General features: G+C 43.7%; 2 protein-coding genes across 2 annotated transcripts in view; one reads left to right on the top strand and one right to left on the bottom strand.

Annotated features, from left to right (window-relative positions):
* LOC135704000 (uncharacterized) overlaps window positions 1-16,921 on the top strand; it is a 383,333-nt gene that overhangs the window by 341,841 nt on the left and 24,571 nt on the right. The gene's annotated exons all lie outside the window — the stretch shown is intronic.
* The window catches only part of disp (dispatched), a 37,365-nt gene continuing 22,756 nt past the window's right edge, over window positions 2,313-16,921 (bottom strand). The window contains exons 5-9 of the mRNA XM_065225342.1: window positions 16,642-16,919; window positions 16,308-16,581; window positions 16,000-16,232; window positions 15,784-15,938; window positions 2,313-5,308 (exon numbers count right to left, since the gene is read on the bottom strand). Of these exons, the coding sequence (XP_065081414.1) occupies window positions 3,845-5,308; window positions 15,784-15,938; window positions 16,000-16,232; window positions 16,308-16,581; window positions 16,642-16,919 (2,404 nt within the window). The 3' untranslated portion in view covers window positions 2,313-3,844. The remainder of the gene's footprint in view (window positions 5,309-15,783; window positions 15,939-15,999; window positions 16,233-16,307; window positions 16,582-16,641; window positions 16,920-16,921) is intronic.

The raw sequence follows: 16,921 nt of genomic DNA, 5'->3' as shown, positions 1-16,921 counted from the left end.
TAGCGATCCTCTCCTGCCCAACTTGGGATACACAGGTTTGGACACCGCTAAAAGGAAAAGAAATTCCCCAAGGTTCTGCGATCCTCTTCTGCCCTCTGGGATAAACAGATGAGGACACCGCATCCATTCTTTGATTATGCCGCGAGCCTGCTTACTTGTAAAAGGGCATAATAAGATGCTAGTAATTATGCACTGGGAGCCGTACTCTCTCAAATACAAAATGGTACCGAAAGGCCAATTGCATTTGGAAGTAGAACGTTAAATAAAACGGAAACCAATTATTCAACAACGGAAAAAGAAGCTCTTGTCATCATGTGGGCAGTTGGAAAATATAAACCGTATCTTTACGGAAGCAAATTTACCCTTGTAACGGTCCATAAACCCCTCACTTTTATAAAGTCTTCTTTCAAGAATTCAAAAATTTTGAGGTGGAGATTAGATCTGGGAGAATTCGATTATGAAGTTATATACTAGGTAGGGAAGGCTAACGTAGTAGCCGACGTCCTCAGCCGGGAGCTTACATTTAATACTTATGCATTCGAAGATAATAACATTTCTTTTATTTTAGACAGCGAAGATGACGTAGAAGACGACATCGAAACCCAGGAACAAGTTATCACCAGTCGTCTTAACCATCCAGTTTCCGCACTATCAACATCACCCGATTCCAGCAATGGCAACATATTGCAACAATTGCAAGTGTTATTATTGTTTAGACTGTGAATTCCTTTCATTATGTAGGCGTAAACATTATGGGTTCATGGTGGGTGATAGAGATAAATAAGTCAGTTCTAGTTGGACCATCTATCCTGTAGGTTGTTTCAATCCGAACTCCTTTTTAGAAACGCTTACTTAACCCAAGTTTGCGTAACTAACATAATTCACCCTCAACTTTGAACACTTTTATCAATAACAACGAAACGGAAAATAATAACGATTTTTCCTATTTTAGACCCCCAAGTACAAAACCAAGCCATTCCATTGGAAAACCAAGAAGACGTCACGGACTACTCGAAACAATACCATAACGATCTCGAAACCCACTACCAAGAGGGAGAAGACGATAATAAAGATGCAAATGGACGAAGGTAACGATTTAGACACGGTACATTCAGCTGAAGATTCAGCTGATTATTATATTCATTTCATTTCTTCAAAAGCTAATTGGTCTTCAGAACAGCTAACTTCAGCTCTATTCTGCAGGAAAACCCCTTTCCCCATTTTAATAGGACAACTATTGTCCAACCAACTTACAATATTGATGAGATTACAAATTTCCTTAAAATTTACCAGAATGGTAAACAAACAGCCATCTAGATTCATTTTATATCGGACCATATTATGTAATATCAATTAACGAACCTAACTGTGAAATCAAGCATACAGTAACAGGAAGTACTATCATTGTACATAAAAATAGACTCATAAAAAAGTGAAATAGCCTCAAGTATAGTGTTCCACCGAGCCTAAACTCTAAAAAAAAATTATGACATTAAAAAAATAAGTAAATAGAAGAGGTAGGTGAAAGGTACCAGCTATTCGCTGAGGAGTGCAAAATTCGGTTAGAACTACTAGTTTAAAAAATAAAAATTTATAAAAAAAAGAATAATAAATTTATTAACAAAATTTGTAATAGACCACTGGAGAAAGGCATTTTTTTTAGAATAATTCCATTACATGAGAAAAACTACCTACTACCTATCATCAAAAGGTACAGAAAGCAAATGTACCAAAGAACTAATTCACAAGTCATGATGTTAGCAAACAACAAATTGATAATCAATAATGTAAAAGACCTAATGATTTCCTAAGATTGCGGGCCACAATTAACGGGAAATTGCCTAATTACCTTCAACAATTGTACCATGTATACAAGCGTTCAAAGATTAACTAGCAAAGAAATCATCAACAACTACAGCCAAGTTGTTTGTCTTGTCCCCCGTCTCGATGAGTCTCATCGTCGCCCTCTAGTCACCATAGCCGGTCGAACTCCAGACGAATCTAGAACCACACTACCGTTCATACTGGCGACATCGCTCTGATGAGACAACGAAACCCTACCCCCAAGCTCCTCCCCTGACCCTATCCATCGACAATGTACCCCTCTAACCTCGGGTAAGCCGCGAATATTCGGCCCAACTCCTACTAGACATAGGATTAAGTGAATTTTGCTACAAACAAAGAACAAAGAATTATCGGCTCCGTAAAGCTAACGCGATTGAGCCTTACAAATAAACGAACTAGATTAAAAAACTACAGCCAAAAGATTGATTGAGCTTTCGCAAATTTAAAAATCACATCAGTTTTAAAAAGTACTAACAACATATTTGGATTTTGACCACATTAAATGGACTTTCAACGGTGACAATAACCATCATCGGAATAATAATATACATTTGTGTCAGGAAAAGGAAATTAGTACTGAAAATTCGTTTACCAAACCAAATGAGAGTTCAACGAACACCACAGGAATCGCAACATACAGCTATTATGGCCGAGGACGTCCATTCTTCACCACACCAACAGGCAGACCGGACGAGTGACCGACGAGTCAGCGATAATTGTCAACGACCGATCCAGAATGTGGAGTCAGCAAACGATAAGAAGGCCAGCGGGCATCGATCAACATTTAAAAAAAACCTATCATGTCCCTGACAGAATAATTCTAGGCTTCGCCAAGTTGAGAAGTCCCGTATTTGCCCCAGCGTGCACGCGCATAATCGAATGATATCAAAAGATATCAAATGTCCTGTCACGGTCGCCATTTGCCGGAGCCAATCGAGCAGCGCCTATCTTGATTGCATTGGCAGTGTTGCATGAAATCACCTAGGCATAGGTTGCCAAGGCAGTTTGTTTTGAATCCGCTCCTCTCTTATACTAGACCCTCTCTAATATGCCCTAAAAATTCAATTTGGCTTATCCACAGGCTTGCAATTGCTCATTGCAGCTAAAATGCCATTTTTCGTAATTATGAAACTATGAGATACTATAATGGTAATTTTTATTTGTAAGAAGCAAGAATAGGTGGCAAAGTTTGTGTATGACATAAAAAAATTGTCAATTTTGCTTTCAGAAGGTCTCAGCTAGCGATGGTATTGATCGCTGATTGCTCGCTCATCACGTTGCTCATTGTGACACTGTGGAAGCTAAATTGACAGGTTTTATGTGTCAAACACACACTTTACCTGCTCTACTTGCATCTTATAAATAGGAATTATCATTAAAACATTTCATAGCTTCATAAATCCGAAAAATAGCATTTTAGCTGTAATGAGCATTTGCAAGAATAATATCTAAACCAATAAACGACAAACAAACGAAAATATTGCATTCTAATATAGGTACGGCACACCTTCAACAATCAGAATAGACGAAAGAGCCGAGTATAAGAATGAAATATTCGATAGAGTTTCCGATATGCTACAATTCACACACTCATTTTCTACGCCATATCACCCAAAAATTATTGGAAGCCTCTAAAGGAATCAGCGTTGTTTAAACGAATATAGGTATAAGACAGTTTACCAGTGAGTTTCAAATGGATTGGGATGACTGGCTGCCTTATTATGACAGTTTAGAGAAGAAATTCTCAAAAAGAAAAAGCATATTGTTAGTTGTAAAAATTGCACTCGTTTACAGAATCTTTGCATTGACTATCCGCCACATTCAACGCCGAAATTATCGGCTATACTACAACAAACTGACGAGCAAGCATACACAGTTCCACAATTTCCAACATTTCCGAGTCAACTGTAGTCATGTTGATCGCTTCACCCAGCCGTGTCCCTTTCGGTGACAAACAAAAAACGGACACATAATGAGCCCCTTACCCTTACAGTTCCCATTATCCATTCTTAAAATCCACATCATCTGGCAGCACGACCGTGATTGCACTGGCCGTCGATGGGCTATGTTCCCGCGGCAGCGAATACTTCTTCTTGAACGCTCGATCAAAGTTGATCGGCCTCGAGATGTCCAAATTTATAGGTTTGATTATGGAATTGGACGTCAGTGAGTCGAGTTCGTGCGATTCCGAGCCCACCAGTTCGCCTGCTGCCGAGCTCGAATTCGACAGCAGCTGCTCGGAAACCGTATTCTGGTTATGGTGGTTCAACCGATTCGGTCCATCCATCTGTGTTTTGCCACTGTCACGCAGTGCCCCCCGCAGCTTCGGATACCGAAACTGCCCGAAGCCGTACTGCGGCCCAATAACCGTCAGCAAACTCATCAGGAAGAAGGTCGCATAGATCCAACTGATGGACATAACGATAACGAGAAACACCCCTATCTGAATGTAAGCCAATACGCTAGACGGAAGCATCAGTGCTCCCGCGATGCCGGTAGTGATCGCTGCCATCGCCGTTGGACCAATCATTCTGGTCAGCGAAAAATGCGCCGACGATTTCCGATCCGAATCGGTCGACAGTCTATAATGAACGCCATAATGTAAGCTAAAATCTACCGCTAAACCTATCGCCGTACTGACGGCTACACTTTCTAGCACATTTAACTTCCAACCCAGCAGCACTAGAACGGCCACCGTCGTCAGAATCGTAAACGTAACGGTCACTATCGCGTACAAACTAATCAACACATTCAGAGTCACTAGCAGCAAAACCAGAAGCGCTACGGCCATCGCCATACAAATCGCCACCATCGTCCCCGTGGACAACGTATCCTGCAGGTCGAAAAACTCTAACTCGCTGATGAACCACGCGCTCCGCATCCCCGAGGGGGCATCCTCTAACATTTTCCCAAACCATGCCTCCACTGTGCGCACAAAGCTATCAATCTCGGAATATGACATCGTAAATACCTGATTGCTCTCGTACTCGATTACCACAGCTTTCACCTGGGGCAGGCCGCTCCCATTGCCAAACGACTGCCGCGCAAACTTCGGCCCCGCCACACCAGGAATGAAGAACTCCCGCGGCGTTTCATACAAGCTAGATATCGACTCCGGTAAACACTGATCGAACACTTCCGGAGCGAATGGAAACGGCGACACTTCGCAGCACGGTGTCCTATCGATCTCGCCCATTGAATCGTTACACCGACGGGACATCCAGTTGATAAAGTTCTCGATGAAACAGTTCGGCAGCAGCAGTCCGTAACTCATTTGGTAGAACGTCTGATTCTTCAGGCTTTTGCAGAACCCCAGCAGCCACTGTTGCGACTCGGGGGCACTCATGTTGAAGCTCTCGTCGAAGTACAGCGAGCCTCGTTTTTCCGGATCGAGAAAGTTGCCCCGATCGACAGGTTGGACTCCCCAAACGAAGCGAAGCGGCAGCTTAAAGGTGTCCGTTGTCTGTGGAAAATAAGTTAAATCGCAAATTAAGTTTTGTTATGAGTTCCCTACTAGTTTTCTACAAAGCTCGGACAACGTCATGTTAAATTTGAAATAAGATTTAATTAACAAGAATTATGGAGATTTTAGAGAGTGTTTTATTTAACTTCACGGTTCATCAATTTTAAAAAGTCCAGCGAGAACTGCCTGAGCTGCGGGAATTTTAATATCACATCAATGTTCCGAAACTCCCAAAACTCTGGACAATTTAGATCGTTCGAATATTGAACTCCTCACCCAAAACAATTGGAATTTCCGGAATAAAAAGCACTCTCATTTCTCCGGCAACTCCGATTTTCTCGGAATCTCTAGAACCCTACGCATGTGTCAGCAATTCGGATTCTTTTCGGCGTTCTGGAGCTCCGGGAACTTTACGCATTTCCAAAACTACCGAAACTGAACTGAAAGAACTCTTGAAATATAGAAAACCTTAATATTTGAGAGTAGTCAAAGGCAGTTCCAGAAGTTTATTAAATGCCCAGAAATTCTCAACGTCCAGAAACATGGAAAGTTTCTTAAGTTTCGAGAGTTCTGAAAGTACCCGAAGCAGAGTGATACCGACAAATTATGTTAGCGTTTGAAGAGTTCCAGCATTTCCTCAAGTTTCACAGTCCTCTAAACTTCAGGAGTAGAGAAATCATGTATTTGTGAGGAGTTCTAAAAGTAATGGAAGATTTTGGAGAGTTACTTCAGTTTCTGCAGCTCTCAAGGACTTTCCAAAATCCAAAAACTTGTTTTGAATTTCAGAGGTTCCTTTTGTTACCTCAATAACTTGAGCTATGATGGTTCATTGCACGAGATCATGACATTCTGGGAGCTCCCATGGGTCAGAAAGTTTACAGAGCTGGTACTTTCCAGAGTTTCAGGACCATTCCTTATTTCCTAAAATTTCGAATGTTCTCGAAGCTCCAAAAGATTCTGAAGTTACGAATACTTTGATATTGACCCCGAATCCTGAAGATGGCTAGATAATATGGCGGTATGGTACCAGACTTTATTTATTTATTTATTTAACCACCATCTTTGATATTTTAGCCATACAGACTGTTTAAAGTGACTTAATCCTATTCTTAAAAACTGGTCTACTAATATTAAAATCAATAACATCACACACATCATTAAACAGTCTGCAACATCTATCGAGAGGATTGTTATAACCGTAAGCAGTACGATGTCCGGGAGTACACAGAAAGTAATAGTTGCGGAGTCGGCGAGCTGAAGTGTGGAAATTGATGTTCCCGACTCGGCGATTTCTTAGTGTTTGCAGTCCAATAAGCGCACATCTATGCTCGTACGGAGGTAAGCAATCTGGATTTGTCCATGGCAGACGTCGTAATGCAAACTTTATAAACTGTTTCTGGATTATCTCGATGCGCAGTACATGGACAGCATGATATGGAGCCCAAATTTGTACTCCATATTCAAGAACACTGCGAACCATAAAGCAGTACAGCGCTTTTAGGGCGTACACGTCGTCGAATTGTGCAGTATTGCGGCGCAAAAATCCTAGCATGGAGTTGGCCTTTGCAACTGTCATGGATATGTGCTCGTTAAACCGTTCATGATGAACCCAAGATCCTTAATGGCATTAACCCTTTTCAGCGGCGATTGATTCATAGAGTAATCAAAAATGATCGGAGAGTGAGAGCGGGTAACGGTAATCACTTTGCATTTGGCAGCATTGGCTTGCATTCCATTCATCTGACACCAGGATGACAATCGCTCTATATCAGCTTGTAGTGCGGAACAATCCACGATCGATTTGATCACACGGTACAGCTTAAGATCACCCGCATATAGCAACTTACAGGAACTTAGCATATCACACACGTCGTTAATAAACAGAACGAAATACGAGGTCCTAGGTGACTCCCTTGTGGTACCCCCGATGGTATATGGAATACCTCGGATCTGGAATCACGTACCTTAACGAAAGCCTTCCTGGATGATAAGTATGATTTCAACCAACCTACGATCCACGGTGGAAGACCAAGCAGTTCAGGATCGAGATAGGTCGTAATTTTCCACTTTGTGCATGTCACCGGACTTGAAGATTGGTGTAATTGAGGCGAGCTTCCAGGCATCCGGAAAAACGCCATCCTTAAGCGATCGATTGAAAATAGACATAACGGGAGTGGCCAACGATGCTGCACAGTTCTTGACGAAAGACGGTGGAATACGGTTCGGGCCTGGACCTTTCGATGTATCGACTGAGCAAAGGGCTATGAGAATAGCGTCTTGACTGAAGATGAGCTGCTGCAGGTGAATGTCGTATCTTGGTAACTGATCAATGTACTGCTGTGGTGGAGGAGTTTGATCGGGTTCGAAAACACTTCGGAAAAAGTCAGTGAAAAGGTCAGCAGAAGCGGTGTCAGTGGTGGAGCTTCTACTACCGTAGGTGACGTCCACGGGAATACCAGCTGATCTTTTCCGAGAGTTGATAAAAGACTAGAACGACGATGGATTTTCCTTGAAACCCCTCTGGAGGTTGTCGACGTACTCACGAAAGCGAGCTTCCTGCAAACTATTATATTCTGCTTCTACTAGCTGCACCGTATACTTGTTTGCTGCGGTCCGGGAACGAAAGTAACGTTTTCGAGCTTTACGCAGATTACGCAATTGCGGATTCCACCAAGGTTGTTGGAATTACAAACAAGATTTTCGTGTCTTCACCGGAACAGTATCTTGGATTACTTTATAGATGTTGTCGTAGAATACGGAGACGGCGGCATCAATGGTGGGTTGGTCAAGTATTTGTACCCAATCCAAGGCGGCAATCCTCGTGTTAACAACATCGAAATCACATTGTGCAAAATTATACTCACTGCGGGCTGCTGGGTACGGGAGCGGAGGATCTCTCAAACGGGAGTCAACTTTTAGAACCAACGGCTTGTGGTGACAATCAACTTTCATAATTGCAGAGGGTGGTTCCTGTTCTGATGAAGCATTGAGAGGCAGAAATCCTCTGACGTCCTCATCGAAGTCCCAAGCTAGATTTGGCAGATTGTAATTGCCCACAACTATGGTTTTAACGTGAGGGTTCGCCATACCAAGGAGCTGTTGTACGGACTCAGCGTGTTTGGTGTAAATGTCGGGCTGACTGTTTGGTCGAATATAGATGCAGCACAGGAAGATCGATTGATGTTGTAAATCGACTTGAACAGCAATTTGTTCGAGGTTCTCAATGCCTACAAGATGCACAGTCTTACACTTCAGCTCGGATTTCACGGCAATTAAGACGCCACCACCACGTCGCAGTGCGCTGGTACGAGAATTCAGGTCACAGCGGTAGATTGTGTAGTTGCGTGCGAGTTCAGCATTCGTAATGTCGGTATGAAGCCAGGTTTCAGTGAATACCACCATGTCGAAATCACAAGAAAGCAGCGAATGGAGTAGAACGTTAGTTTTTGTCCTCAAGCCTCGGACGTTTTGATAATATACGGTCCAATATGTGCGAAAGTTGGCAGGGTCGCAAGACGCTAGGTTAGGCGAGGTGCTTGGTTCAGCTTACTCTAGGCGTTGCTCATTGGACCAGAATCTATGTACAGTACCGGTTTCCAAAAATTTTGCGTTCTCCTTTCATCTTCAACAAATTTCCGAAATTCGATACCTTGTGGCCAAGACGAAGGATCCATCGCTTTTGTCTTCATTTCGAGATTGACTCCAACCTTGAACGAAGGACAGTGCTGACAAAGGCCGTCCTCTGGGTTTCAGGAATTTGGCAACAACTTCATCCGTATTCAAACAACCATAGAGCCTCTCCTAAGAACGAGCGAATTGTTAGAGGATCAGGTCTATACATCAATGTAGTATCATCTTCATCAGAATGTAACTGGATCAACGATACTTAAACATGCTCACTTAATCTATATGACTCCTAATTCTGTTTTTGATACGTTTTTCTCATCTTTCTCTTAATCTTCAGCTATGCATCTATGCTTCTATGTTGAGATTTAATTATCTTCATGCCATTATCTACATGCCATCTTATCTATATCTATCTATACTGCATGGAAGGTGTAAAATTGGTCACCAAGATTACACTTGCGACCAGGCTCTTTGCCCCTTGCTGGATGCTGGTGGTATTCAACGAGCAGTTCCCTCGATTTGCCAACCGGAACCGGACCGGACCGGAACAGGTAGAGTGCATCAAGCTGGAAGTGCGGAGGGAAGAGAGTAAATCGAGCAATACATCGAGAAAGAGTTCTGTTGGGCTGGATACATCAATTGCAAGAAAGAGACGTGAGTCAATTGCAGCGGTAAACATGTCAACGGAGGAGCGAGCCGCGCCAGAACAAGCAGTGAACAAAACAACGACTGCAACTACGAGACGATCTACCTTTTCATATAGGAGCAGCGGTTACACATTTCCAAGGGACAGATCCCATGCCCCGGCATAGGATACTAAAGCTGCCGTATTACCATGGAGGTAACTCTAAGACTAGAAGGTCCCGAAGAAACGTGCTTAGCTTTTTGACTCAGCTCTGGTACTCTCTTCGGTCCCAAGCTAATCGATGCACCCCTCGAAACATAGGAAAATCCAGAACCCTTCATTTTATCTGTCAAACTTTCATAGCAAATCAAAACAAACATAGTTAAGTACTAGAATTTCGACTAGAATGGGGTACGTTAATCGATTTGCTTGGGACCAATAGGCTAGTCAAGTAGTGAGCCAATTTAAAATCGTTAGTTTCCACTGGTTGGTATTACTACCGACTAACGAGTGCAGTAAGCATTCTCAACAGGACTATTTTGCCACAGTACTTGGAAGCCGTTGAGTACGTTGAGGACCTGCACTTCATAGTATACCCTGCATCTGAGGCTGCTGTACAAGCGTTGGGATTACGTACATATCCGCAAGGAGACGGTGAAGGTCATGCTCGCCCCAACTTACAAAAACCCGCATGGATGAGACGCTTGGAGAGCCGAGTCGTCACACTGCGGACTAAAGTTGGTCGGTTGACGCAGTACAAAAAGGGGCAGTAGTTCGTCACGTTGCTGAAATTGTCAAGACCGCCGAGCTCTATGACCTCACTGAAGCCGATATTACTGAGGTCCTCGACACCCATCTACAGCGGTTCAGTGCTCTTGCTAAACGGATGCGATGTTATGGAGAAAGTTTGATATCACATAGTTTTGGGCCAATCTGTAGGAAAATCCTGATCTATTCAACATAGCAGTGATATGGGATGAGGTCGGCAGAAGAAGAGAAGAACAGTGATGGAATCGCAGCATAACCGCGGTTGTACTAACCGCCCAGTATATTCGCAAGGCTACACGGTATATCAAGAATTGGGCTGCTCCAGGACCAGATTGTATGCACAACTTCTGGTATAACAAATTCATCATGGTACTAGAAGACCCCCACCAGCTACCAGAATTAATTGCCAGAGGGATAACCTATATTCTACGTCTACCCAAGGACCAAAACACGGCTAATCAAGCCATGTAGGTACAGGCCAATGTCTGTCGAGACTGTATTAAATGCTATCGTCGGTAAACCCCCAAGATGCGATGTAAACAATGTTATGACCGAAGAACAGAAGGGCTGCCGAAAAAACACGTAGAGCTGCAATGATCAGGTCATCATTGATACAGTTATGTTTGGTCAGGCGAGCCAGTAAAGGAGTAACCTGAGAATGGCGTGCATCGACTACAAGAAAGCGTACGACTCAATACCGCACTTGTACTTTCTCAAGCTACTGCAGTTGTACAAGGGGGGTGATGGGATCATCAGGCTAATGCAGCACGCAATGGGAATGTGGAGTACATCTCATCGCGTTACTGACGGAGCAATTATGTTATGGTCCAGAATTCTCAGCATACACAGGGAGATTTTCCAATGTAAGCACTCAACCAATGCAACTATGGCTACCATTTGAAAAGTTGAGGAAAAAGCACAAAAGTTACCTACCCCTTCTATATGGACGACTTGAAGCTGTTTGCGGAAACATTGGAGAAGCTGCACCACTTCTTGCAGCTTTTAACAGTGTTCAGTATGACATCCGGATGGAGCTTGGGATCGATAAGTGTCGACCAGTCATTCTCTGTCAAGGCCAAGCAGTGGACACCGGCAGTTTCCACATCAACGTGCAACGTGACTATGGTTGAAGGAGAAACCCGAAAGTATCTTAGGTTCCTGCAACTAAAGGGGTTCGTCATAAAACGATCAAGAAAGAGATGCAGTACTTTTCGGCTGGCAACAAGATGAAGGTGATAAACACGTTTGCCATGCCCCTGTTGACCTACAGCTTTGGAGAGATAGAATGCACCAATACTGATTTGGAGCCATTAGAACGAGCAGTAGGTACGAGTCAATGACATTTATATAAGGTCTGGGCCAACAGGCAGCTTGTTGGTGTTAGAAGCAAAAATGTTGTAAACATTGCTGAACATCTCCGAACAGATAGAAATACGTCACTGCCAACATACTGAAAACAGATAGAAATACGTCACTGCGAACAGCTGTTTCGTGTAAAAAGATAAACATTGCAATAAAATACGAACACCACTAAACATTTGCACATTTCACTAACACCAATAAGCCCTTTGCCCCAGGCCTTATATAAACGTCATTGGGTACGAGTGGCGTTCACTAATGTCGTTTTCGTTTTTGCTACATTACACCGGATGTGGTGTAAGCAGCAATAAGCGTGAGTCATTGACAGCTCATCATCATTTGTTTGTAAACAAAGGTGCAACCGATAGCTACATCTTGATTTTTTTCGGTATTCGGCGGTGTAGCTCGTGTAGCTACACCGCAAAAACGAAAACGACATAAGCATCCAAAGTCGACCGTCGATAGAGACACCTTGCCACGTACTGAAGGAAGAGGATGCGTTACCGATATCCTAGAAGGGCAGGCAGGCCAGTGACAAGGCCTATACCAACAGCAGCTTTTGATAGTAGGCAGCATGTCCCGGGCTCAAATCGTTTATTTTGCTATGCTGGGCCCGCTGTCATGGTATAACATGTTGCCTACACGCCTGCCACTGGGCTGAGGGCAGGACGTGTGGCATACCGACGTTTAGCATAAAGACATTTGGCCGAATGGACGATTGACCGAAAACTGTATTTACAATTTTTGGCATTCTGGTTACATCTGTTTAGACTCTCCCGACATCACGATTATCACAATCGAATTTCTAAAGGAGTTCAAGCAGTTGTTGATGCACTTGAACGATGTGTAGTTTCAGCGACCGGAATCGATCCCTGAATCTGAACAGCATTCAGAAACCAGTGATTCTTTGAACCTGTAGTATTGTTAAGCGGTTCCTAAGTCCTCGTAACTAATCCAACCGAAGAAAACAAATTAGGATGTAAGCTAACCGGATAATGAGATCCACAGAGCCTAACCCCCTTGGCATAAAGACAACCCAGGGTAGTTGAAATTGTCCAGCAATTTTGCTGAGAAGTGCCAAATCGTGATAATAATAATTATTTTTCAGGATCTTTTAAGCATTTCAAATCAATTCGCATGCAAGAATAATCAAATCTAAATGGCAACTATCTACTTTCATCCATAATGGATAGTTTAGGAATAGAAGATTTAAACGCGTTGTTGACGACGAACCTTTCATATAAGCGTCATTCCAGCTCAAACTTTGCCAACATACTTATTTGTACATTTTGTTTTTCAGCTCGAAGTTGACCACTCCATCGATACCAACGGCATTCATGTTCTTTTGCTGCTATCACCTCTCTTTCTTCTTCTTCTTCTTCTTCGAATTTCAAGCTTATAGCTTATTGTTCTCAATTTATTGCTTATTAGCTTATTGCGTGCCCTCAACTTAGTGTTCTAGATGTACTTCCACAGTTATTAATTGAGAGCTTCCGATGCCTATACCATTTTTGCATTAGTATAATTATGTGGCAAGTACAATCATACTCTATGCCCAAAGAAGTCGAGAAATTTTCCAACCCGAAAAATTCCTAGACCGAACTGGGAATCGAACCCAGCCACATCCAGCATGGTCTTGCTTTATAGCTACGCCTTTAGCGACTGAGTTAAGGGAGGCCCACCACATCAGCCGATATTCTACTTTCATCAGGGACAACTACGGGGATAACAGCGACTCTAGACATTGAATCCAACTTTGCAGGCTCGTGGGGACTCACCATAGCTTGTCCAAGGTTATGTGAATTCACAAAGTGTTGACCAAAAGCATTGGCCTTGGGTTATGAGTAAGGAATATTCCATATTCTGATTAAGGGATGGGCCTCGGCTTATTTTTTTAAAATATTTACCGTTTTCCAGAACGACTTAGCACAATCTGGGAGAGAGTTAATCTTGTTTGCAAAATCGTTATTTCTGAGAGCCACCATCCTTGGATGATTTTGTATAACTGGTTGCAACCGGTCTTCAGGTTAGGCAGCCCAGTACGCTCCCTGGCTCGGGAAATCGCATCATCGATGCAGCATAGACACCGGTCGATGTCGTCGGTCATTTCCGGCTGGACGTCATAGTCGATACTGATGGCAACTCAATCTAACCGATGGTAATTTCGCCGCGATGCTTGGAACATGTTGACTGAAAAACCCACTACGGCCACCACCGGATAGTAGTCCGAGCTGAGTTCCAAATAGACGACGGCTTGCGAGATTTTGTTGCCTGTGTTGCTGATGTAGATATAGATGCAGCGTGAGCACCGGACCTACTCAACCGGGTGGGAGTATCCGGACTCAAGATGTTGTACTGCGCTTCCTACAGGTCGTTGTTCAGGATGGTGCCGTTTTGATTGCGCCAACTGTTGCCCCAAGCTTGATTTTTAGCGTTCAGGTCGCCAGCGATGATGAAATTTTCCCTTCGTCGAGTTAGCTTGATAATGTCTCTTCTCAGGTCTGTTGCTGACCCGTCCCTGATGTTGACTTGTTTGGAACAGTAAGCCGCGACGATGATGATGGGGCCAACAGGAGTAGAAACTTCCACCCCTGCGGCTTCGATGGTTTTTAATAATCGACGTTCAAAGTCATTGTTTACGTTTCGAGTTATACCCTGCTGACATGTTTCCTCTGATCTGTGATTTCGTTCGTTTGTAGAGGTGGTGCATCATCACGACGTTTGAAATGCCTCGGGGGTAGGTACTTCAGGATGCACCGGTTGCCGCGTATGTCTGACGACTCGAGCTTGTCGGATGGTTTAGGCACCCCAGCAGTGAACGAAACCGATATAGCAGCAGCACCCAATCGGTTGTTCAGAGGGAGCGGCGGAAGTACCAGAACATGGTACCGTTGAGGGATCAAAGGAAAGTTCAGCCTGTTGTTTTCCGGCACCCTTCTGCGGAGAGGCTTTTTTCCGAATATTAATTAATTCCGCTCGCTTCGGGCATGTCTTGTTGCCCGATGTGCTGCACCATAATTGGCATATTTGGGATCTGCGTCCTCCATTAGCTCGCACGTTACGTTACATCAAGGTGGACGGCTTTGTACCTTTCCCATATCACCACGATGTGGAACAGCGCCCGAATATTCTGCAGATCCTTGATACACGTTGAATGTTTCCCCAGGTGGACCAGATACAACTTTTCACGGTACTTGCGAGTGGCGTCATGTCGATTCATCTTGTAAATCTGGAGCGGTTTAAGGCCGTTCTCCTTCAACTCCTTAGACAGTGTGTCGTGTTCCATATCGGGGAGGCCACGCAGGGCTACCTTGAGAGGCTGGCACCATCAGCTTGTGACCTTCAGTGCACAGGCGCATGGTGCATTTGAGACCTTTACCGATGTAAATATCGATTTTCTCAAGCAAACTTCCGGGAATCCTTTTACGAAGAATGATGGAACTTTCTTCTTCATCGATGCCAATTGAACACTGGCAGTGTCCGATTCGGATTGTTTCGCGGGCGGAATAGCAGTCGCGTCAACACGCGGCGGTTTCCCCATGCTGGGGTCGTGCGATGCTTTACCAAACACCGCGAAAGAGAGAGCTCGAACACTATCGCAACGAACTAGCGAACAGCTCGAGAGAGCGAGTAAAAACCGAACTGTACTGCTTGACGGTCAAGCAGAGAATCGGGTTGTAGTCCAGAGGGGACCAAGTACTATAGAGCAAAATCCAGAAAGTTTTCTTAGAATATCAAAATAAGCATGTTGGCACCACTTGAGCATGAAGAACCCATATACAACTTAGGCTCTGAACCATTTGGCGAATTTTTTAACTTTTGGTTTAAATTTGACAGATGGAAAGTTATCGATTAACCCTGCTATCCGAGCGTGGTTACTTCTGATAGACAAGAAGTTAAATTTTGACAACCTTGGCTAAGTTCTTCTCGAAAACCGGTCGATCGACATCACAGGGATTTTCTAACATAGAAAATAACTTTCGAAATGTCACTTTTAACCACGAGTAAAAATTTAACTCGGCAAATGGCTCACAGCCTTAGCACATTCATATATTAATTAACGAACATAAAAAAATCAAATAAAATAGGTACTTACACTGTAGATTTTCTCGAACCAGAAAAGATCTTTGTACTCGCTATCGTACCGCTCGAACGGATGACTACTGATAAATAGCTTGAAATCGGGCGAATCCGGAAGCCGCAATTTTGGCCAATGTAACACCATTACACCACTAAGCACACCAGTTATACCTGAATTGAAAACAATAAAATTAATGCTCACCTGTACAAGACAAAATCCACTCCCACTTACCTAACAACGCAATCCACAACAATGGAACACTAATCACTAATGATATTATGATATCTTCTACTTTTCTACCTAATTGACTAATTGCCTTCAAGGGATACGTAAGCTTTTCAACGATGCTCTCCACTGGTTTCACCAGCGAGATGCACGATATTCGTTCCGCTATCGACACCGCGGCCGGGAGCCACGTCACCATAAGAAAGTAGTTTGCCATCACAGCGGTGCCAGAGAATATGCTGGAAATGCGGAACAATGATCAATGTAAGTGACCTCTACCATTATTGATTGCATCGTGCGCATAGCGAGCTTACCCGAAACATCTAACGGCCGTTATCGAGCTCACATACGAGGCGTAGAATGCCGCCGCAGTGGTAAGCGACGTGACCAACATTGACAGAGCGGCATGTTTCAGAGTACTGGCCATAATGCCGACCAAAGTGTCCGACCGATGAGCCGCGTTAGCTTCCGAAGCAAACGAAGACGTGGATGGACCTAATGCAACTACGGCACCGGTGGTCTTCATTCGATCCGATATGACACATTGCCAAATTTTCAGGAAAATAAACGCGTCGTCGGCTCCGATTCCTAGGGATTATGAAAGCATTTTTTAGAATGATTACACTTAAATGGTCACAACCGACTTACCAACGACCACAATCACAGCCAGCAGGTTCATGAACGGAAAGAAGGACAGCTCGAAGATGAGCGTGTAGATAAAGTAGGCGATCCCGAGCGAGAAAATCACAGCAACCACCGTCATCAGTGTGACAAAAAGGGACCTTGTGTAGAGCCACATCGAAATAACCACGAAGATTCCACCGAGCCCTACCAACCAGCCGTCCCGCAGAAGGCATTCGTCAAAGAGGGCATTCTTCAGACCCATGTCCATTGCTACCACGGCGACCAGATCGTTTGCTAAATTTCT

This window comes from Ochlerotatus camptorhynchus, unplaced genomic scaffold (assembly GCF_037179485.1).
Source record: "Ochlerotatus camptorhynchus isolate MF236.1 unplaced genomic scaffold, CSIRO-AGI_Acam_v1.1 ptg000228l, whole genome shotgun sequence".
Lineage (NCBI taxonomy): Eukaryota > Metazoa > Arthropoda > Insecta > Diptera > Culicidae > Ochlerotatus > Ochlerotatus camptorhynchus.
This window is presented reverse-complemented; position numbering and strand designations above follow the sequence as displayed.